This window comes from Ranitomeya imitator, chromosome 1 (assembly GCF_032444005.1).
Source record: "Ranitomeya imitator isolate aRanImi1 chromosome 1, aRanImi1.pri, whole genome shotgun sequence".
In the NCBI taxonomy this organism is placed as follows: Eukaryota; Metazoa; Chordata; class Amphibia; order Anura; family Dendrobatidae; genus Ranitomeya; species Ranitomeya imitator.
Window position 1 is genome coordinate 888,140,116 of NC_091282.1, and position 25,262 is coordinate 888,165,377.

General features: G+C 45.4%; 2 protein-coding genes across 4 annotated transcripts in view; one reads left to right on the top strand and one right to left on the bottom strand.

Annotated features, from left to right (window-relative positions):
- Positions 1-4,784, top strand: part of RBPMS (RNA binding protein, mRNA processing factor) — a 321,546-nt gene extending 316,762 nt beyond the window's left edge. For all 3 annotated transcript variants that reach the window (XM_069743137.1, XM_069743135.1, XM_069743136.1), the window contains one exon: positions 4,242-4,784. The gene's annotated coding sequence lies outside the window, so the exon portion shown is untranslated. The remainder of the gene's footprint in view (positions 1-4,241) is intronic.
- Positions 4,785-17,954: 13,170 nt separating this feature from the next.
- The window catches only part of GTF2E2 (general transcription factor IIE subunit 2), an 82,857-nt gene continuing 75,549 nt past the window's right edge, over positions 17,955-25,262 (bottom strand). Inside the window, exon 7 of the mRNA XM_069743139.1 lies at positions 17,955-18,466. Coding sequence (XP_069599240.1) covers positions 18,432-18,466 — 35 coding nt within the window. The 3' untranslated portion in view covers positions 17,955-18,431. The remainder of the gene's footprint in view (positions 18,467-25,262) is intronic.

Genomic DNA, 25,262 nt, shown 5'->3' on the forward strand with positions numbered 1-25,262 from the left:
TAACACACTACGCCACCATGGACTCAGATCCTGCAGTGCCAGACGTGCCCCACTGCTTAAGCCAGTACATGTCCGGGCCCGTCTGAAGTTTGCTAGAGAGCATTTGGATGATCCAGAGGAGTTTTGGGAGAATGTCCTATGGTCTGATGAAACCAAACTGGAACTGTTTGGTAGAAACACAACTTGTCGTGTTTGGAGGAAAAAGAATACTGAGTTGCATCCATCAAACACCATACCTACTGTAAAGCATGGTGGTGGAAACATCTGCAAAGGGGCCAGGACGACTGATCCGGGTACATGAAAGAATGAATGGGGCCATGTATCGTGAGATTTTGAGTGCAAACCTCCTTCCATCAGCAAGGGCATTGAAGATGAAACGTGGCTGGGTCTTTCAACATGACAATGATCCAAAGCACACCACCAGGGCAACGAAGGAGTGGCTTCGTAAGAAGCATTTCAAGGTCCTGGAGTGGCCTAGCCAGTCTCCAGATCTCAACCCTATAGAAAACCTTTGGAGGGAGTTGAAAGTCCGTGTTGCCAAGCGAAAAGCCAAAAACATCACTGCTCTAGAGGAGATCTGCATGGAGGAATGGGCCAACATACCAACAACAGTGTGTGCCAACCTTGTGAAGACTTACAGAAAACGTTTGACCTCTGTCATTGCCAACAAAGGATATATTACAAAGTATTGAGATGAAATTTTGTTTCTGACCAAATACTTATTTTCCACCATAATATGCAAATAAAATGATAAAAAAACAGACAATGTGATTTTCTGGATTTTTTTTTCTCAGTTTGTCTCCCATAGTTGAGGTTTACCTATGATGTAAATTACAGACGCCTCTCATCTTTTTAAGTGGTGGAACTTGCACTATTGCTGACTGACTAAATACTTTTTTGCCCCACTTTATATATATATATATATATATATATATATATATATATATATATATATATACTAGCTACTGAACCCGTTCTACGCCCGGGTGGCGAGCATTTATATTGGTATATGGTCTCCATCCTGGTATGTGCTGCTCCATCCTGTGTCCCCATCCTGTCATGAGCTGCTCCATCCTGCGCCCCCATCCTGTCATGTGCTGCACCCATCCTGCACCCCCATTCTGTCATGTGCTGCTCCCATCCTGCACCCCCATTCTGACATGTGCTGCACCCATCCTGCACCCCCATTCTGACATGTGCTGCTCCCATCCTGCACCCCCATTCTGACATGTGCTGCTTCCATCCTGCACCCCCATTCTGACATGTGCTGCTCCCATCCTGCACCCCCATCCTGTCATGTGCTGCACCCATCCTGCACCCCCATTCTGTCATGTGCTGCTCCCATCCTGCACCCCCATTCTGACATGTGCTGCTCCATCCTGCGCCTTCATTCTGACATGTGCTGCACCCATCCTGCACCCCCATTCTGACATGTGCTGCTCCATCCTGCGCCCCCATTCTGACATGTGCTGCTCCCATCCTGCACCCCCATTTTGACATGTGCTGCTCCATCCTGCGTCCCCATCCTGTCATGTGCTGCTCCCATCCTGCGCCTCCATTCTGACATGTGCTGCACCCATCTTGCGCCCCCATCCTGCCATGTGTTGCACCCATCTTGCGCCCCCATTCTGTCATGTGTTGCACCCATCCTGCGCCCCCATTCTGTCATGTGCTGCTCCCATCCTGCGCCCCCATTGTGACATGTGCTGCTCCCATCCTGCACCCCCATTCTGACATGTTCTGCACCCATCCTGCGCCTCCATTCTGTCATTTGCTGCTCCCATCCTGCGTCCCCATCCTGTCATGTGCTGCTCCCATCCTGTGCCCTGTTCTGTCATGTGCTGCTCCCATCCTGCGCCCCCATTCTGTCATGTGCTGCTTCCATCCTGCACCCCCGTTCTGTCATGTGCTGCCCTACTCTGTCATGTGCTGCTCCCATCCTGCGCCCCCGTTCTGTCATGTGCTGCTCCCATCCTGCGCCACCATTCTTTAATTTGCTTCTCCCATCCATATGCCCCATACGCTGCTCCATTATGGTTGATGGCCCCCATAAGATGCTCCATAGTATATGCCCCCGTACACTGCTCCATTATGGTTTATGGCCCCCATAAGATCCTCCATAGTGTATGCCCCCCGTACACTGCTCCATAAAGGTTTATGGCCCCCATAAGATGCTCCATAGTGTATGCCCCCGTACACTGCTCCATAAAGGCGTATGGCCCCTATAAGACGCTCCAGTGTGTATGCCCCCGTACACTGCTCCATAAAGGTTTATGGCCCCCATAAGACGCTCCAGTGTGTATGCCCCGTACACTGCTCCATAAAGGTTTATGGCCCCCATAAGATGCTCCATAGTATATGCCCCGTACACTGCTCCATAAAGGTTTATGGCCCCATAAGATCCTCCATAGTATATGCCCTCGTACACTGCTCCATTATGGTTGATGGCCCCATAAGATGCTTCATATTATATGCCCCGTACACTGCTCCATAAAGGTTTATGGCCCCATAAGATCCTCCATAGTATATGCCCTCGTACACTGCTCCATTATGGTTGATGGCCCCATAAGATGCTTCATATTATATGCCCCGTACACTGCTCCATAAAGGTTTATGGCCCCCATAAGACGCTCCAGTGTGTATGCCCCCGTACACTGCGACATAAAGGTTTATGACCCTTATAAGACGCTCCAGTGTGTATGCCCCCATACACTGCTCCATAAAGGTTTATGGCCCCTATAGGATGCTCCAGTGTGTATGCCCCCGTACACTGCTCCATAAAGGTTTATGGCCCCCAAAAGACGCTCCAGTGTGTATGCCCCCCCGTACACTGCTCCATTATGGTTGATGGCCCCCATAAGATGCTCCATTGTATATGGCCCGTATTCTGCTGCGATATATAAAAAAAAAATACCATACTCACCTATCGTTGCTGGGCGCCGAGTGCTGGGGGACCTGAGCAGGCGGGGACACCGGCGCGCTGTGGGGGTCAGGTGCCGGTATCGCCGCTAGCTCAGGCCCCCCAGCACTTGCTATATTCACCTGTCCCCCGTTCCAGCGCTGGTCAGTCAGAGGGCGGCGCCGGCATGCATTAAGCACGTCATTGTGCCCTCTGAACTGCAGAGGACCCGGGAGACGGAGCCGCACGCAGCGCTGGAACGGGGGACAGGTGAATATACTCACCCTCCTGGCACGTCCACGGTCCCTGCCTCTCCGGTGGAGATCGCGGTGTGCGTTCAGTGTCTACGCATACCGCGATCTCCTGGGAGCGTCACTCTGTGGGGGCCAGACTGCGCCGGCGCTTGCGCAGTCTATAAAGGCTTTGGACAGAGTGACGCTCCCAGCGATATATTATATATATATATATATATATATATATATATATATATATATATATATATATATATATATATATATATATATATAAAGTATAGTATATGATAATGTACATAGGGTGCTTCATTAAACCCAGGTTCTAACATATTGGGACCCTGCTGGAACTCTGCCCATAAACTCTTATTCAGGGTCTGTTTCAAAAATATGGCTTCTCGTTAGGAAGTTGTCATGATACTTCTCAATTTAGGCCGGGGTCACACTTGCGAGTTAAATGCGAGCCTACATTGCAGCCTACAATCCAAGGCGCAGGTGCGTCGGGCCGACCCAGGACCCAGGTGTCATTTTGCAAGCAGGATATCCTACACCGTTCAGTGAACTTTGCCAACAGCGACTATATGTATATGAGGTCGAAACGTTATGTTCTTGTGGCCTGCACCAATTCCTTCTTCATGAATTGTGTTATGCCTGCATCCACACCTGTATAATAAAGTCTTCACAAGCATCTATCAAGAGTGTGCGGTGATTGAACATTACTTATATACATATACACAGACTTCTGTGAAACAACGTAGATGCTTTGGTTGTATATTACTGCTGCAACTAAGGGGTTTACAACCAAAGGCCGACACTGTGACTGTATGCCATATAATGCTGCAATCTACTTTTGATATATCGGCGTTTTACGGCTGCACTTCTGAAAAAGTCTGCTCAGTTGTCGCTGTTAAAAACACAACATCGCAGTAGTGAAAGGGTAAATGTTCTTATCTTCAGATCTTAGTGGTTTTGCTGTTATGGCTGACCAGTGCATATGTATATATAATACATTTTTGGATATCCTTTTCCATTTGCACATACTCAGTTGCACCATTGTTTGCTAACATTGCTCTCACTTTTCTCAAATACAGGCTACAACAACCGAAGACCACCCATCGATATTACATCATGATTCCTCCAAGATCCGACCAAGCCTCCATCACACATCTGCCTTTCCAAGTGAATACCCCCACTCCTTGTACACTGTAAGAACTGCAAGTGCCTTATACGAAAGCTCGGCTTGCCATTCATTGCGGTCTAGTCCGCGCTTTCAACCCTAAGAGAACCAGCAGGGATAAAGTAACTCGCAGTCTCCGTCCCAAGAAATCTGCTGCGTTCAGAGACTCTAGGTTAATTATTGATATTTTTCAATACTTGTAATTAAAGAAAATCTTCAATTTTTTTTTTTAAATTTAAGCTGCATGTTTCTGAATATTAAAATATCTTGTTTAAAGAAAAGAAAACCCGAAAACTAAAGAACTGTATTTTTACAACATGGAGATTGTTTGTGCGAGTTGTACATATTTGATACACTAGATCGGCCTGACCCCAGTATTATTTGTACCCGTGTAACAGTAGAGGGAGTCAATCAGAGTTGTACTTAATATTATAAAGTGGTATATTTAATAAGAAAAGATTCTCTGTTAGTCTATTATTTGTGAAATATGTTGTGTTGGAAACCTGTGGAAAGTGCAGTTAATTGATTTCCTTTACTGGCCAGCCAGTCCCTGGTGCGGCACCCTGCAGTCGGCTGGCACATTCCTGGCGATAAATCCCTGCCTCTATAATGACTACTTTATCCCCAGATCCATATACTGTAACATACACATTACTGAATGTATATCACAGATTCATATTATATGTGTAGTCCTCCTTTACCTGTAATGTGACAGCAGCATGAGGTAGGGACAGAGATCCTGATTCCAGTGATGTATTACTTAGTTTACTGGGTGCAGCAGTTGTGATAAAATAATCAGATCTAGCAGTGCTCTGAATGCTGAGCTCCACACACCACTGATCGGCAGCTTTCTGTGTACATTGTGCACTGAGAGCTGCTAATCAGTGATGATGCCGTGGCTGGACTAGGAGACACGAAGTTGGTTGTCCACTTGTAATAATCTCCTGCTGATAAAACACTGATTTTATTGTACCTACAGCAAACATCCCAGTAAGTGACACATCACTGGAATCAGGCTCCTAGCCACTACATCATGCTGTTATCAGATTACATAGTAAAAATATGCTAGCATACTCCCTTTGTGTTTCATACCTATAATTAATCTCCAATGTTAATAATTTGTTTTAATTAACAAATTCTCCATAGTTTTATGGCTATCGATTATATATAGTAGTATCAGCACAGACCTTGCAGCTTCAAAATTAGTCATCCCCTTTCACACTAGTTCATGAGAACCTTTGCACATCTTCCCTGTCCTGAGGAATTGTGTTTTTAGCAGTGTGGAATGGAGCAGATATCATAAATCCCACCAACTCGCAGTGTGTCAGCAATACCCCAACTCTCAATGTGAGGTTTCATCAGATTTTCCTGGCCATGGGATGAGAATGAGTACAGGTGTGTATTGACACACAGTAAGGCTACGTTCACACTAGCGTTGTGCGCCGCTGCGTCGGCGACGCGATGCACAACGCACCGAAAAACGCGTGCAAACGCACGCAAAAACGCTGCGTTTTTCGACGCGTGCGTCGTTTTTTGACGAAAATCGGACGCAAGAAAAATGCAACTTGTTGCGTTTTCTCGGTCCGACGCTAGCGTCAAAAAAGACGCACGTGTCGGAAAACGCAACAAGCAAAAACGCATGCATCCCCCATGTTAAACATAGGGGCGCATGACGCGTGCGTCGCCGCTGCGTCGCCCGACGCTAGCGCGACGCATACTAGCCGAACGCTAGTGTTAATGTAGCCTAAAGGAAACTCTATAAAGGCACAATTTATGTTGTTGGCGATTTCTTTTAGTTGATAGCCAGTGTGGTGGACCAAACAAGCACATTAAGGATGTGTGTTTCTAGGTTTCATGATTTGTTTTCAAGAAGTTACATGGTCTTCAGCCACTCAATATTTAACAAGTGGCCAGGAGATGGTCCAGGAGATGGTCCAGGAGATGGTCCTGGAAATGGTCCAGGAGATGGTCCTGGAAATGGTCCAGGAGATGGTCCTGGAAATGGTCCAGGAGATGGTCCAGGAGATGGTCCTGGAAATGGTCCAGGAGATGGTCCTGGAAATGGTCCAGGAGATGGTCCTGGAAATGGTCCAGGAGATGGTCCAGGAGATGGTCCTGGAAATGGTCCAGGAGATGGTCCTGGAAATGGTCCAGGAGATGGTCCAGGAGATGGTCCAGGAGATGGTCCATGAGACTGCAGTATGAATAGATTGAAAAATGTGGTTCACTGTTGACCTTTTGTTTCCTCCAGCTTCAATGCTGGATTTCTAAAGGTTTTGGTCAATTATTCCTTCTTCTGCTCTCTAGGTAACGTAGCTATACTAAGCGGTTGCTATAGAACCCACAGTGGGGAACCTTGGCGCTTCTGGGTCTTACTCCCTCCACTGCAAGAATTCAGCAGGTGTCAAGGCCTGGACCTATACAATGTCTACTGCATCATTTTTCTCAATTGCAAACTATACTTATAAACCATCAACAAGTGCCTTTATGTTTGGGGGCATCTACATTTTTAAGTGGTGGCCACTTTTTCCTATTGATGTCCCTATTAATGTTCTTATCACATCTGAGCAAACAAACCTTACCAGTGGTTAACCGAGTAATATTCAGGGATGTACAAAAGGGGAATGTGGGTACAAGATCTTTACATTCTATTGGGTGTCCACAGCTGGATCCCAGAATTCCTGCCCAAGTCATGACAGCCGCCAAACCGCTTTCTGATTGTTCATTCCATGTAGCAAATGCAAGTAGCATTGGATGATCTTCATTGCTGCTTCAGGCCTTTGACCTGCAAAGACTTGGATGATCTCCATTGTAGGCCCGTGTGTTGACTATGGTCAAAAGTCTATTTGGGTCATATAGGAAACTTATCAGATAGCCTGTTAGGTAAATGAAACACAGTCAGTGAAGTTATGGGCAGTGGCATAATTTATCGAATTTGCATTGGAGCCCACAAGCTTCATCAGGTTCCCCAACTAGCCCAAGTTTATGATATTGGTCTTCTCATATGGGTCAAAGAGACCTTTAGGGCCCCTCTAGGTTCCAGGGCTCATGTATGATTGCAACCAATGCACCTACTATAGTTATGCCTCTGTGTAAGGGAACAAAATTAATTCGTTCTCTCACATTCATTGTAGGTCATGGCAGAGAGCTTTTACTGAAGGTAAAGCAGCATTAAATCAGTTGTCAAGGACTGATCTGATGATGACCTTTTCGTTTGCATGATCTTCAATTTGAGATCGGTTGGGGTCCGACACGCAGCACCCCCATCAATTAGTTGAGTGACTGAAAGAGAGCGTGCATTACTTGGCAGCGGCCTTTCATGGGCCTATTGTGTTCAGCTGATCGTCGGGGGCTAGCTTGGTGTGCCCACCCAATGATCTTATATTGATTAACCATCATGTAGCTAGGTCATTTATATTTAAGTCCTCGACAACGTCTTTACAGAAAGTAAATGCCCTTAAAGGGGTTGTTAAGAATGGAAAAAATGAAAAAGTAAATTAGAAAAAAAAAATCTTTTTTTTTGCCTCTGTAAGCTGTGTCGGATTTTGCAGCATTGTCCCATTGAAGTGAACACGACAGATGCAATACTGGACACAGCCCCAGGATGCTTTTTATATATATATTTTGTTTTACACTCAGACATTTCTCAGAGGGTCTGTCTGGGTGACCAATTGTTCCCTTTAGTCCATAGTCTCCCCCCATAATGCCTGTTCCTGTCTCTCTACAGTGCCTTCTAGCTATTTATATAGTCTGTATTTTAGTTTTTTTTAATAAATGCAATAAATATTTAGGCTAAATACAATGGTTTCAATACGTGGACACAAAACCGGATGTGTGTGTTTCAGTCTGTGAAATAAGACTAGGTCAAATGTATCCGTCCAAGTCCGGACAACGTCCTGCTATAGAGATGTATATGGCGCGGATGTCTGCGTCCTTCGCTCTGTTTGTATTGTACTTAGTTATATGCGGTTTATGGTACTTGTTTAAGAAATATTTCTATGCAAATGTTAACATAAAAAATGCAATTATCGGCCTCTAGGCGTGCCTTGTAAGGATTGTGCCCTGGTTTACATAGGACTGCACAGCTTGAATACTGCAGATTTGCATGGATGGGTTTGCTCTAGTGTATGTCATGGTCCGTGTACGGATTCAATGCCCGGCGGTGGGCCTCACAACCTGATCTTACAGCCCCACATGTGTAGGTTATAGGTTCGGGTCGGGAACCTGCGGTCAGTCTGGGCATTGCTATTCCTCCATGAACCGTGTGATATCCTTGTGTGAACCCGGCCTTATATACATTTATTCCCCAGTCGTGCTCGTGCACGCGACTGTAAAAATCGGACCAGTGCAAGCCGTCATTTTGATGAATCCCACTTGCCCCCATGTTATTCTATAGGGCCGGGCACCTGTTCGATTTATTTTTTTTCCTCCTTCGGACCAATTTTCACCGACTGTCAATATAGAGAAGAGATAAACTTTTTATTTTCTCCATCTCTGAGAAAATCTGATTACATTCTAATACTCTGATCAGAGCATGATTAGGATAATCGGACCGATAGGCTGAGGTAACACGGCCAGTATTCTCCTAAGGGAGACCGATCTCACTACAAACCTGCTGATAAAATGGAAATTTTATAAAAAACTGCAGCAAGTAGCCCAGTAAGTGACACATCCCTGGAATCAGGGTCTCTTCTCTACATCATGCTGCTCTCAGATTAGGTGGCAACAACCTGGTGACAGATTCCCTTTAGATGTCTGTCTGGGATATGATGCAAGACCAGTAATATAGAAATTCTATCAAATGAAACAGTCCTTATAGAGAAACCTAATAATTGAGAAAAGTGGAATGAAACTTTATCATTGGATTCACTTTCTTGCCCAGTGTTCATTCATATGGGAAATGCCAAGCCATGATTCACCATTTTGTGTTCATTAGTGTTTGTTTCCTTGGTTACGGATATTAATTATACTCAATTAGGAGAAATTGTTGCTGCTGGGAGTGTTGGGAATGGAGCCGCAGTTGTGTGTAATTATCCCGATGGTGTGATATTTGACTTTTTTAGTTTCTGAAGCGTGTCTGACTTTTTTGGCATATCTACGGGATATGCCCTCAGTACTCAGATAGGATGTCCATGTCCCTCATTATTATCAGTAACCCTTAAGAAATGGGTTGGTCTATGGGTGCATTCATTTTGTTGGCATTAGGGCTCATGCAGTTAGTTCGGGTGCGATCCTATAAAACATCGAATCGCACTCGTTCCAATATTAGTCTATGGGGCGGTGCACATGTACAATTTTTTTTCCTTGGATTAAGTCTGCATGAGAGAAAAATGGCAGCATGACCGATTTACATCCGATATTCGGCCGTGCAAGTCAATGGGTCCGCTTAAAAAAAAAAAGGACCATACTTGGATGACATTCCATTATAGTCTGATTTTCACGACTGACAGACTGGAGAAGATGGGGACATTTTTTTCCCATCTTCTCCTCGTTCAAGAGTGTGATTAGCATAAGTGTACTCATTTTTTTCGGATGAGGGAAAAAACTGTGATGTGCCACTAGCCTTGAGGTGAATACCAGAATGTTCAGCTCAGGGTGCATTATTCATTTACTCAAAGGGAACCTGTGACCTCAGAAAAATGGTATTAACCTGCAGATATAGGATTAATTCCCAGGTAAATGGCATTACAGAACTGCCCGGCCGCTGTCCTGAAAGTGCGGCTACTGGGATAAAATGACCCTACTCCCTCCCGGCTGTAAGCCCACCCCTGCACTTTTAATTGAAAGATGCAATACATCCCGAGTTATCAATCAACGTGCCGGGATGTGCTTGCAGCCGCTGCTCGCAGTATAGTATACATGTGGGCCTAAATGACTGAAAGCCGGCAGCTCCTGGGAAGAAATACTTTCATTTTCTCTCAGTAGCTGCAGTTTTAATAAAACAGCCATGCAGCATAAGTGTTATCACAACTGCTTATTCCCATGCACATTCTGTACAAAATCTAACTTGGATGACCAGCTATTAAAAAAAAAAAAATCACAATTTTATAAAATGCTAAATTCTACATTAAAGGGAACTTGTCATCTGAGTCATACTGCCCAAACTGCGGTCAGCATGATTCAGAGTCTGGCTGGACGATTGCAGCTAGATACATTTTCCTCTGAAACACACTGGCGTAAACTAGACTAGTCAGGTGCTACCCTTGGCCGGCTCTTTCCAGCACCGCTGCAGGTGATTAAGATGCTTCTCCATATATACACATACGGAGCAGAGACCTGACAATCGCCTCTAGCAGCGCTGGGAGGAGTTGTATGGGGCCGACTCTCTCTGTGCTCCCCGGCCGGATCTTTAAAGTATATTTTCTCTAAAACTTAGTTTAATCTTTGCTCTGATCTTGATGTCTTCTGAACTGTGACATAGGAAGGTAATACAGACATTTTTAGTGTGGTTGTATTATGAGTCTTCTATGAGGTTGTTGGATAAGTAGCCAGTAAATGCCATACTAAGCGTATGTGCACACGTTGCGGATGTGCAGCGGATTTGGCCTATACATTGAATCAGGCAAATCTGCACATCAAAAAACGCAAGACAATCCACAACAAATCCGCAAGAAATCCGCATCAATTCCGCAATAAATCTGCAACCATTTTGGCCTGCGTTTTCTGCCAAGAGATGCAGATTCTGTGCGGAAAATCCCACAGGCCAATCCGCAAAGAGTGCACGTACCCTACCAATTTCAAGATTGTGTGAACCAGTGAGAAAGTAACGTTGGCCTTCTTTACCTGTGATGTATGTGCTAGTGGTTTTATTTGCTATATATAATATAATATAATACGTAATGGCTGAATTCTAGCTGCTTATGAATGCCATAGCTTTACAGTCACGTGTCGATGTGTTATAGTGTGTTTTATGCAGTTGGCTGTGTTGTGTGTGCGTGTTTATAGGTCAGGCTAACAATCACCAGCTACTTGAGTGTTCATAGAAACCAACCAGATCACAGTAACACTTTGGTCATTATTGAGTAAAAGCAGTATGTATATATATATATATATATATATATATATATATATATATATATATATATATATATATATATATATATATATATATATATATATATATATATATATATATATATATATACAGTGGGGCAAAAATGTATTTAGTCAGTCAGCAATAGTGCAAGTTCCACCACTTAAAAAGATGAGAGGCGTCTGTAATTTACATCATAGGTAGACCTCAACTATGGGAGACAAACTGAGAAAAAAAAAATCCAGAAAATCACATTGTCTGTTTTTTATCATTTTATATATACACACACACGTTCTAGATCAGCTGGCCTACTAATTAGTCCAGATACTGTTGTAACCCATTATGATCTTTTTTGCTCGATAGTGACCTAACTATTAATCTAGTTGCTCTAATATATGTATGTGTATATATGTATATATATACACACACTAATCAGTCCATATAATGTAAGACATTACACTCTAATTTAAAGACCAGCTGATTGCAATAAGTTCTATCGTAATGGGATTTTTTGGAGGGTGAACATGTGGGGGCAAATAACCAAGGGCTACAAACTATTAGGCTTACAAAATGTATTTTCTATATGAACAAATGATGTACAAATAGGGAGCTAGGAGGCCAGAGAGTTAGGCCCGCCATCTCATTGTCCGATTCTCCTCTCCTCGTGGTTGATGCAGCTCTTTCTTCCTAGCACTATCCCTGTGGGTCAAGTATAATGCTTCACCTCTAGTGATGAGCGAGTATACTCGTTGCTCAAGATTTCTCGAGCACGCTCGGGGGTCCTCCGAGTGTTTTTAGTGCTCAAAGATTTAGTTTTCATCGCCGCAGCTGAATGATTTACAGCTATTAGCCAGCTTGATTACATGTGGGGATTCCCTAGCAACCAGGCAACCCCCACATGTTCTATTAGATGTAAATCATGCAGCTACGTCAACAAAAACTAAATCTCCGAGCACTTACAAATGCTCGGAGACCCCACGAGCATGCTCAGGAAATCCCGAGCAACGAGTATACTCGCTCATCACTAGAGGTGAAGCATTATACTTGACCCACAGGGATAGTGCTAGGAACGGGCAACTGGGAAGATGGAGGGGCAAAGGCACCTTTTAGGCTATAGTTATTCGGCCTATGTCCTATACCTGCAGTATCGCATCCTAATAGTATCAATAAATATAGCCATTCATTTGAGGCCTTAGTAGAAAGACTGGAGAGTTTAGTGTATTCTAGGGCTTGACACGTGGCCATCAGTCTCCTATGCAGATAGAACTTGATATACATTTTTATGCGACTTCTATCCATCATCCTCACTTAGGTGCATTCCTGGTATTCTGATTTAGCGTTTTATTTGTTATAGTATTTTACAAATGCTCCAGAACTGAGCTTAGTGTGTGTTTTCTTGTGTCCTTTGTAAATGGTTTATTTAAAAAAAAATTGATTACTGTTCGCTTAATAGACAAACAAGGGATTTTGTTGCAATGTATAGCCAAATTTTATTTCCAGTGTGTACACCATCATAAAATGGTATCTGAAGCTTTAGAGTTGCATAAAGGTACTTTTCTATTGTTATTTTTAAATAAAATCTATTATTGTATGGTTTGCGTGTCTTCTTTTCTTTATTGTTGTGCTAATATCCTACAGTATATATTATCTGTGCACTGATCGATAAAGCGGACACAAAGCCAATGGCCCCTTGAGCCACTATAATAGTCTTGAGTCCTGTTGAATCAAAGATTTGAAAAGACTTGTGAAGGTGACCTGTGGTATCTGGCGCTCAGGCCCTGACTCGCCATTCTTGTCTCTCCAGTTTCTCCCGTTCTCTGGAGTGATTTGCATCTTTTTAGTGTCTATAATATTTGCAACTTATTCTTTATGGTTCCGATTACTCAAAGTGTCTTTTTTTTGGCCAGAAACTGACATAAAACACTTTGAATTGCAATTTTTTTTTTTTACTCAAAGTCGTGCAAAAAATTAGCGACCTTTTTCATTTTCACGTCAGTTTCTTCTAGTTTTGGGCAGAGCTGGGGCAACTTCATTACACGAGCTGTCACGTACCTTACACCACAAATTTTCCTTCAGTCCCTGATCCAGATGCTTTAGAACGATTCATGAAATGCAACTTTTACCAAACCATTTTTTTTGTTTTTGTGCAAAAATTCATGAACTACGTGTATTAGTTTGAAGAATTTGGGCACAAAAAAACGTAATCAAATACAAGACAAAAAAGTGACAAAGGAATCACAAATGATGAATCGTACCTGTAGCTTTAAGTTCTAAGGTAGGACCTCCTGTGGATTGGATCTGTTTATCCTGGACATCTCCTAGATAATTGATCGTTTTGAGATCTGGGGAATTTGGAGGATAAAGTTTAGGAACACAGTGCAGAGTCACTTTGTCGGTGGCTGCAATGTGATACTGACTGATCCTGTGGACAGTGACATCTAGGACTGCTTTTCTGGTGCCTGAGCCAAAAATTAAAATGGTGCCCTTCCCTATAATGGAATTAAACATGTAGTGAATAAATGCAAATTGTCTCTTCAGAGAGGAAGAGAACTAGAACTCTAGTGCCTCCTATAGGAAGCAGCAATCCTAAAACTCTATATAGACCCTCTAACGAGCCTTGTCACATAACTTAGCATAAAAGCCAAAACCAGAATCTCAATTTGCAGACACTGTGTTTCAGGGTGCTGACACTCATCAGTGCAAAGTGTGAGATCTGATTTGGCTAGGTGAGAGGCGCCTGACCAGGAACCAAGGTGTAACGTTCTCTTTACGGAAAGCAACATGTCAAGCATGCCGAGATGAGGAGCATTGCAGCCTAAAAGTTTCCTCATCTCGGCATGCTTGACATGTCACATGTAAGAAGAAACGTTACACCTTGGATCCATAATGGCTAAATGATATTCCTCCATTTTTTTTTGAGCAGCGTTCATTTTATGGTAAAAACAGGATGTTTGGTTGCTTACCGTAAAATCTGTTTCTCAGAGCCTCCATTGGGGGACACAGGAACCATGGGTGTATGCTGCTGCCACTAGGAGGCTGACACTATGCACAAAAAAAATTAGCTCCTCTTCTGCAGTGTACACCACACCGACTGGCATTAAGAACTTCAATTAGTGAGAAAGCAGTAGGAGAAAACAATAAGATTGAAATAACAATCACAAACATTAGAACTGTAAACGTGAGAACAGTCATAGAACATAGAACAACAGAAATTGAACAACATGGGAGGGTGTTGTGTCCCCCAATGGAGGCTCCGAGAAACAGATTTTACGGTAAGCAACCAAAAATCCTGTTTTCTCTATCACCTCTCATTGGGGGACACAGGAACCATGGGATGTCCAAAAGCAGTCCCTGGGGTGGGAAAAACAGACTTCCATCAGGTCAGAGGACTCACCACTGCTGCCTGCAAGATCCTTCTGCCTAGGCTGGCATCTGCCGAAGCGTAGGTATGGACCTTGTAAATTTGGCGAACATGTGGATGGAAGACCAGGTTGCCTCTTTGCAAAGCTGTAGGGCGGAAGCCCTGTGGTGTCCAACCCAGGAAGCGCCAACTGCCCGGGTAGAGTGAGCCTTTATCCCAGGAGGGGGCACTCTGTTCTTGACCCGGTAAGCCTCCAAAATTGCCGTTCTGATCCAGCGAGCAATAGTCGCCTTGGAAGCCGGCAGGCCTCTGCGCGTGCCATCAGGAATGACGAAAATAGAATCCGTCTTCCGGAAAGCGGACGTTCTATCCAGGTAGATCCTCACTGCCCTGACGAGGTACAGCTTGTTCAACGATCGCTCCAGAGGATGAGTCGGAGCTGGACAAAAGGAAGGTAGAACAATGTCCTGGTCCTGGTGGATGACCAAGAAAGGAGGTCGGCAAGAGAGGGCCGCGATCTCGGAAACGCGGCGGATAGAAGTGATGGCCACAAGAAAGGCCACTTTCCAATATAGAACTGATAGGGGAACCTCCCTGAGAGGCTCAAAGGGGGAAACTCTCAGAATGTCCAGTACCAGATTTAAATCCCATGAATCCACAGGGGCCCTGAGGGACAGCATGGGACACTCCTTGAAGGAAGGTCTTAACCTGTGGCCGAGAAGAGAAAGTCTTCTGAAAAAGGATGGAGAGCGCAGAAACCTGGCCCTTCAGGGAACTAAGAGCAAGATAGCAATGCAGCTAGCAAGACCGAATCCAGTCCTGCCTGAAGGAAGGCCAAAATGGAAGGCAGGGAAAAAGACATAGGTGAAACGCAGTTGGACTCTCTCCCCGGGTCAAACGGTCTCTCAACTGGTGGCTGATGTCCCCTCTCATCTCCCATGGCAGGTCCTTCCTTCGAGCTAGGGAAAAGACAGACCTGTCCCACTGAGACAGGATGGCTTGCTGAAGAGGTCACGAGTGAAATTGGGTGAAGGGAATCACTTCCAATGTTGCTACCATCCTCCCCAGAACCTTCATGGCCGATCGGAAGGAGGGAAACCGAGGACCCTGGAGCAAGCAAACGTCCCGACGAAGTGTGGATCTCTTGTTTTCGGGAAGGAAGACTTTGGTCTGACGAGTGTCAAAGAGCATGCTCAGAAAAACGATGCACAGAGAAGGAATAAGGCAGGACTTTTTCCGGTTGACCATCCACCCAAAGCGGGCTAGGGTGTCGAGGACAATGGACAGACTTTCGTGAGCTTGAGAAAAAGACGGAGCCTTGATGAAGATGTTGTCGAGGTACGGAAGCAGAACCAGGCCTCTGACCCTCAAGATGGCTTTCAGCGCCGCCATAATCTTCGTGAAAACCCTGGGAACGGTTGCAAGACCGAACGAACTGAAAATGGTCCTGGAGCACCGCAAAGCGCAGGAATCGGTGATGTCCCGGGAATATCGGGACATGGAAGTAGGCGTCCTGAATATCTATGGAACACAGAAATTCCTGAGCCTCCATGGAAGCAAGTACTGAACAAAGGGATTCCATCCTGAAGTGTCTCAGATGAACTCTCTTGTCCAGCAATTTGAGATCCAGAGGTGGATCTTCCAGTCCTGGACCTGGAGGATCTACCCTTGGAGTATCGAGGACGCCAGGAAGGAGTGGGTCTAAAGGATGCTGTCCTCTTCTCTTGACGTGCCTGTGGCCTCTGTTGCTGCTGGGGAGTTTGACGCCGAGAAGCGAAGAAAGGGCCAAAAGGACAGAAATTGCTGTCTAGGAGGAGGGCGACGAGGTTTGGCCTGGTGAAGAAGAGAGCTTGTGCCCCCGATGGCGTCCATAATGATTTGGTCCAGCTTAGAACCAAAGAGACGTGAACCTTGAAAAGGCAGGCTGGTAAGCGACTTTTTAGAAGACACGCCGTACTCTTAGTGACATGATTCTCCAGGTCAGTACGATTGCGGCAATACCAAACCTGAGTAAATTTTGATTTGTCGAAGGCTGCTGCTCTCTGCAAGTTCAACTTCAATGTACAGAGGGTAGTAGCCAGTGCAGGGGCAACAGTTAAGGCACAGTCAGACGGCCGCATAACATGGACAACTATCGGGACTGGCCAGTGACTTTCCTGGCCTGAGCTTGACAACATCTATTTCTATACAGCTGTCAGGAGAGCCGCCGGCCAGTCCGAGCATTAATAATAATAATCTTTATTTTTATATAGCGCTAACATATTACGCAGCGCTTTACAGGTTGCACACATTATCATCGATGTCCCCGTTAGGGAATTTAAATTGTGAGCCCCATCAGTATGTCTTTGGAATGTGGGAGGAAACCGGAGTACCCGGGGGAAACCCACGCAAACACGGAGAGAACATACAAACTCTTTGCAGATGTTGTCCTTGGTGGGGTTTAAATCCACGACTCCAGCACTGCAAGGCTGCTGTGCTAACCACTGCGCCACCGTGCTGCCCATGCATTGCCATGTGATCATCATCTGTGCAAATTGGCCGACTGACTGCACCCTCACACGGTCAAAACAAACCTCAGTCGGTGTGCAGAGTGCAGCAGCCAGTGAGCATTGACAGCATTTTTTGGGCACAAGGGCAGCGGCAGTGACTTCTTCCAGCAGTGAGTGGTGACTGGATGGGAGGTTTCATAGCACTGGGCTACAAATAAATGACACCTGGCTCAACCTACAGTTGTGAACTGCGCAAGACCGGTGTGTGCACAGTTCACAGCTAATGCAAAGTATAGGGGATAGGATTGGAGACCAAAAATACTTTCTAATGGCCTGTGCCTGCCGTAACAAAAAAATATTGCTTTTTTATATTGCTGTTATAATTATACATGATCCAATTTTTAGAAATCATTCATATTAAAAAAAAAGTTATACATCTCCTTTATACCATTCCTGTAAAGAAATTTTTGCAGTGGGGCAGGTCACATTATCCTGCTATGACAGGGCTCGGCCACCAGGGAATAACAATGCTGTTGGCGTTACCGCTCTTCAGACTCTCTCGTGATCACGCTACTCTCTGCGTGACCCGGAAGTGGCTTTTACAATGTAAGCCCATGGAGTCTCAGAACAAAAAGATATTTCCGGCTCATACAAAGATTCTGGATAGTCCGAATTGCTTTCACTCAGAGGACAAATTGATCAGAGTTGGACACCACAGAAGACCGCGGAAGGTAAGTAGGTAGGTAAGTTTATTGACACACTGACACTACAGTATATACACAGGCTTAAGTGGAAAAATAGATCATGGGAGAAGTTCTGTAAGCAAGTACAGGACAAATGTAATACGAAAAGATGCCATTAGAGAAAAAATATTGAAATTATGTCTCACAATATGAGGCTTTCTGAATTACCTTACATATTCATCGCATATTTATTATAAGCAGATCTCAACAAAAATCCTAGTAAAATGTACAAAAAAACAAGGTTTTTTCTTTTAATCGCACACTATTGCCCAGAGACATGTTCCTAAAAGTACAAATTCATAAATCCATTTGTAAAATACTATACGGTATATTGATTCCCAAAGTGAGATCAAGTTTCACCCACTACATCATTCCCACATTCTGAAGATGAGGTTTCATACTAGGACATTTTCCCATGTAATGTCATGGCTTTTTCTTTATTTTTTATTTTCTCCTTATTACATGGTGTGTCAGTGATTTAATCCCAGCTGCTGCTGAAAAACATCCAGTAATCTAAGAATAGAAAAATGTATTAAAGACGTTTAGTATTTTGGTATAGAAGTTACAACATAGCATTAGCTCCAGGGTAAAGGTCTATATCCAACCTTCAGCTCACTGATATGTGTAAAGGATTGTCTCATCAACAAAGTACATTTTAATTAATATATCTTGGAATAAAAATAAACTCCACAATTGGATGTTTAAAAAACATTGTTCCTGTGCTGAGATAATCTTATAAATGTGCCACTGCAGGGGTGGATTAAGGGTAGCCAGGGCCCCGGGCTGTTCAGACACTGTGGGCCCCCCCCGGTCATGTGACGGGGGTCATGTGACGGGGGTCATGTGACGGGGGTCATGTGACGGGGGTCATGTGACGGGGGTCATGATATACCCGAACCAGATTATTCCAGAAAAATGGCCGGGCCCTACTCTACTGTAACCTATTAAATATTTGTTAGAATCTGCAATACAATTTAGGTATATTTTGACCAATAATATCACATACAAGGAACAAATACCACCGCACCGTGACCAGACCACAAATTACAACCACAGTGATCGAATAATATCACATACAAGGATCAAATACCACCGCGCCATGACCAGACCACAAATTACAACCACAGTGATCGAATAATATCACATACAAGGATCAAATACCACCGCGCCATGACCAGACCACAAATTACAACCACAGTGATCGAATAATATCACATACAAGGGACAAATACCACAACACCATTTCCAGACCACATATTACCACCACATAGTGACTGAATACTACAATACTGATCAGTAAAAAACAACAACACAATACTATCACCATAAGTGCCAGTATTCACAGGAGATCTGTACTTAGTATGCAGTGTCTGTGTAGAGGTAATACAGAGATCACTGGTGGTATTATACACAGGAGCTCAATATAGTATACATTGTATAGTGTCAGTGTATAGGTAACACTGACTCACCAGTGACGTCTCTAGGTGAAGTCCTTCATCTTTCAGCCAGCACAGACTGCCATCATTTCTTCCAGCCAGGACTCGTTTCTGCAGGAAATAACACAGTTATCTCGAGCTCCGCTTGCAGAACACATTACTTAATTTTCACAACTTCTACATTACACCACATGAAGAAAAAAAGGTGATATAGTGTCACTCTGCACAGTAACAGGACCGCCCCCTATTTAAAACAGTATACTCAAAAAATAAAATAAATACATCACTGCAGTAATAATATCCCTAAATTAGCCCCTATGGTAATAATATTCCACATCCTGGCCCCGTGTGTCTCATTCCTGGCTCCAGCCATATGTTCTCGCATCCTGCCCTCATGAGTATCCATTCTACCCCATATGATCTCCACATCCTGCCCCATATGTCTCCATCGTATCCATCCTGCCACATGATCCAATCCTGCCCCATGTCTTTAATTCTGCCCCGTGTCTCCAATCATGCCCCGTGTCTACATTCTGCCCATGCCTCCAGTCCTGCCCCCATTGTGTCCAGCAATCTGCCCCAGCATGTCCAGCATATTGCCCCAGTGTCCAGCAATCTGCCCCAGTGTCTCCAGCATATTGCCCCCAGTGTGTCCAGCATTGCCCCCACACAGTGTGTCCAGCAATCTGCCCCAGTGCGTCCAGCATTGCCCCCAGACAGTGTGTCCAGAATATTACCACCAGTGTGTCCAGAAATCTGCCCCAGTAAGTCCAGCATTTCCCCCAGTGTCTCCAGCATTGCCCCAGTGTCCTCCAGCTCCAGCAATCTGCCCCAATGTCCTCCAGCATTGCCCCAGTGTCCTCCAGCATTGCCCCAGTGTCCTCCAGCAATCTGCCCCAGTGTCCTCCAGCAATCTGTCCCAGTGTCATCCAGCCATCTGCCCCAGTGTCATCCAGCCATCTGCCCGTGTCCTCCAGCATTGCCCCAGTGTCTTCCAGCATTGCCCCAGTGTCCTCCAACAATCTGCCCCAGTGTCTTCCAGCCATCTGCCCCAGTGTCCTCCAGCCATCTGCCCCAGTGTCCTCCAGCATTGCCCCAGTGTCCTCCAGCATTGCCCCAGTGTCCTCCAGCCATCTGCCCCAGTGTCCTCCAGCCATCTGCCCCAGTGTCCTCCTGCCATCTGCCCCAGTGTCCTCCTGCCATCTGCCCCAGTGTCCTCCAGCCATCTGCCCCAGTGTCCTCCAGCCATCTGCCCCAGTGTCCTCCAGCATTGCCCCAGTGTCCTCCAGCCATCTGCCCCAGTATCCTCCAGCATTGCCCCAGTGTCCTCCAGCATTGCCCCAGTGTCCTCCAGCCATCTGCCCCAGTGTCCTCCAGCATTGCCCCAGTGTCCTCCAGCATTGCCCCAGTGTCCTCCAGCCATCTGCCCCAGTGTCCTCCAGCATTGCCCCAGTGTCCTCCTGCCATCTGCCCCAGTGTCCTCCAGCCATCTGCCCCAGTGTCCTCCAGCATTGCCCCAGTGTCCTCCAGCATTGCCCCAGTGTCCTCCTGTCATCTGCCCCAGTGTCCTCCAGCCATCTGCCCCAGTGTCCTCCAGCCATCTGCCCCAGTGTCCTCCAGCATTGCCCTCAGTGTGTCCAGTCCACCGTTGTAAAAAAAAAAAACAAAGTCTCCTCACCTGTCCTCGCTCCAGCGCCGCGGTGAGCTCCCTCCAACAGAGCACACTCGCCGGCGACTGACAATGACGTCAGATGCCGGCGACGTGTGCGCCTGCGGCCGACATCAGCCGCCAGCCTCCAATTGGCTGGCGGCTGGTGTTAACTATTGACGTGCGGGCGCGTGCCCGCACGTCAATAGGAAACCGCCGCAGGCAGCGCCGGAAGGGGCCCGGTGAGCAGATGAGAAGGGGCCCGATGCGGGCCCCCTCTCTCTGCCCACCGGCTACGGCAGGGGGCCGGGGGCGGGCACATAAATGCCGGCGGCGGCCGCCGGCAGCGGCATTCGAATAACAGATGATCAGAGGGTCAACAGTGCGGTAGCCCAGGGCCCCCCCAGACCACTGGGCCCTGGGCTACCGCCCATATTGACCCTCTGATAATCCGCCCCTGCACTGGTATGCACTGTGTAAAGGCTGTGTCCAACCATGCAAACCTGCAGACAGCTCCTGGCCAAGGAAGAAAGCATAAGTCACCTATGATAAGTAAGTATACAGACGAAACAGCAGGGACTCACAGTTGCTGCTTTCTGAGGTAACACATTTCCCTGTTCTGTTTTATCACAGGAGCGAGTGTTTCTGCCTTTTCTCAACCCCCTGGGATCATGATAAATCAAGTTAGTGGTAGGAGTTTCAGCAGCCGCTGAGCTTATATATCTCACTGACTTGATTTCTGATGAGCTGAGAGGGGTGGAGATGTGACAGAAACGCTCGCCCCTGTGATAAAACAGTGAAAGGTGTTACCTCAGAAAGCAGCAGCTGTGAGCCCCTGCTGTTTAGTCACTTATAATTCAATGATGCCTACTCCTGACCAGAAGCTGTGGTAGGTGCCGACCATGAACTGGAGCAGTGCTGCATGGTCCACAGTAGCAAATCAATAGTATATAACAGGAGCTCATTTATAACATTATCTCAGTACAGGAACATTTTTTTTACTCAATTATGGAACTACTTATTCCAATATTTATTTATTAAAATGGACCTTGGTCATGGAACAATTCCTTTAACTGATGATATAAGGGTTACACGATAAAAAAAAGTTTTTGGATGTTCAATGACTGACTATAGTGATAAAGCAGATAACTAGAGCTGTCCTGGTGGAGACCAAACTGAATAAAATATATAAGAAATATTAAGCATGCATTATAGGAAACTTTTCTTTCAGCCATCAGGCACTTTCTCTCCCACTGAATAAGTACATGCCTCATAGGCTGTGTCATTTTAGGGTTTCTAAGTAACAGCACAGGGAGGAATTCTAGAAAATTGCATCAAAGTTGGCAACCATTAGATATTGCTAAATCTTAGGGGATCATCCCACTGAGGCATCCTTCATAAATATTCTGATTATCCAACTTTAGCTCCCGCCACATAATTACATTTGTATAAGACAAACAATTCTACAGTAGGTATATCTAAGGCACCTATTCTGATTATTAGGCCATGCTGTTCATCCAGTGGCCAAGGACGACAGAAGTGGCCACTGGATCGGGGTCCTGTGAATCTTTTTTTTACTCTACTCTTATATACATTATAAATACTCTGTGTCAGGAAAAAGCTTTAGGGAGGTGTGGAAGAAATGCTGCAAAATAAGAATGCTTTCTGAAATAGAAGTGTTAATACGGTAGTTTATAAATAAGATTGAAAGTGAATGAACAATAGAGAAAAGTAAAAAAAAAAATCAGTATTTGATGTGACCTCCGTTTGCCATCAAAACAACATCAATTCTTCTAGATACACTTGCACACATTTTTTTTTTCAAAGAACTCGGCAGGGAGGTTGATCTAAACATCTTGGAGAACTAGCCGCACATCTGTGGATATAGGCTTGTGTAAATCCTTTTGTTCCTTCATGCAATCCCACAGACTTGATGGTGAGAAATGCAGCCCAAAACACTTGCAGGAAACCTCCTCCATGCTTCACTGTTGCCTGCAGACACTCATTATTCTACCACTTTCCAGCCCTTAGGACAGGGGTGGGGTACCTCCAGCTCACGGTGGCTTTTCATGCACCCAGCGGGAATATCCCCGAAGTCCGCAATGTCCGGGCAGCAGCCGCATCCTGCCGGCCCGTTAAGTCCAAGTGCACAGCACGCAGCGATCATCACAGAATGCTGCCTGCCCTGCATATGTATGGTGTCATGTTGCCTGCACCAAATGCTCTCCCATCCTACTGTCCCAGGAGTGGAGCTGCTGCAGCCAGAGAATCTAGGGCGATCTCTGTGCTGGCAGCTCTGCAGGTGATCTCTGTCCCTCAGCTAATTTATGTGCCCATTGTGATCTATGTGCCCCCTCTGCTATGTGCCCCAATATGATCTCTTTGCTCCCCCAATTATAAGCCCCCTGTGACCTCTGTGCCCCAATATGATCTTTTTGCTCCCCCAACTATAAGCCCCCTGTGATCTCTGTGCCCCTCAGCTATGTGCCCCCTGTGATCTCTGTGCCCCAATATGATCTCTTTGCTCCCCCAACTATAAGCCCTCTGTGATCTCTGTGCCCCCATGTCATCTCTGTTCCCCGTGATCTCTCTGCCCCTCTAGCTATAGGCCCCCTGTGATCTGTGCCCCCAGCTATGTACGCCCCTGTGATCTCTATTCGCCCTGTCATTTCTGTGCCCTCCAGCTATATGCCCCCTGTGATCTGTGCCCTCAGCTATGTACCCCCCTGTGATCTCTGTTCGCCCTGTGATTTCTGTGCCCTCCAGCTATATGCCCCGTGATCTGTGCCCCCAGCTATGTACCCCCCTGTGATCTCTGTTCGCCCTGTGATTTCTGTGCCCTCCAGCTATATGCCCCCCTGTGATCTCTGCCCCCCAGCTATGTGCATCCCTGTGATCTGTGGCTCCCAGCTTTGTGCCCCACTGTGAACCCCTTGCCGCCCCTGCAATATTTGTGCTCCCATGTGATCTGTGCCCCGTTATCTGTCCCTTCCAGCTATGTGCCCCTCTGTGATCTCCATGCTCCTCAGCTATGAGCCCTCCTTTGATCTTTGTGCCCCCCTGTGATCTTCGTGCCACCCCTGGAAAAGCAACTGTGAGAAGCAACATGATCAGCATTACCTAACATCACAGCTGCACCAAAGAGAAGCAGCTCGAGCCATCACATTAAGGGTGAGTTACCGTAATTAATTGTTTGACTAAATATACCTGGGTAATTTTCAAGGTGATCATTTTTATGTGGCCCCCGGATGATGGTAGAAATTTCCAAACGGCCCCCGGCTGGAAAAAGGTTCCCCACCCCTGCCTTAGGCAGACAAACTCCCTGCTGCTAGAGCACAATATTCCCAGTTTTGACCCATTAGTCGAGAGCACCTGCTGTCATTTTTCTGCCTCTCAGTTATGTTTTCATGCAGCGTTGAGTTACTTGACATTGTTTTCATGTTGATGTTTAGACTTTTTGGCCACAATTTTTCTATGATCATTACTAGGGTTGAGCGACTTTTACTTTTTTAGGATCGGGTTGGGTTTCATGAAACCCGACTTTGCCAAAAGTCGGCGACTTTTGAATTTGTCCGATCCGTTTCGCTCAAGCCTAATCATTACTTCTGGCTGGACTTCTATGAGCAGTGGATGTGTCTACCTGGCTCCCACTGGTTGCAATTCTGAGCTGATGGCGCTGCTGGACATCTTTTGATTTTGAAGGGAAGTACCGTAAGCAGAAACCAGAACAGATGTTAAAATTACATATTGTATTTATTGTCTGAAGACACAAAAGAGAATAGTAAAACCAAAAGCACTGTTTGAAAAAAATCACAGTAATCCGCAAGTGCTAGTAAAAGATGTAAAAAACAGGGTATTTGGTTGATACATTTTTTGCAAAAAATGTATACTAAGCTGCTCTACCAAACGTCACGGTATACCCATATCAGAGCAGTCCTAACTAATGTATGCAATCCCTATCTGATGTATTTAAAAACCTGATCATCTGTATATTACCTGTGTGAACAGGGTTCAGAGAGGAAAAATCCATGTGTGCATACAGAGTAGTTAGGACTGCTCTGATATGGGTATACCGTGAAGTTTGGTAGAGCAGCTTAGTATACATTTTTTGCAAAAAACGTATCAACCAAATACCCTGTTTTTTACATCTTTTACTAGCACTTGCGGATTACTGTGATTTTTTTCAAGCTGAGTGTTTTTGGTTTTACTATTCTCTTTTGTGTCT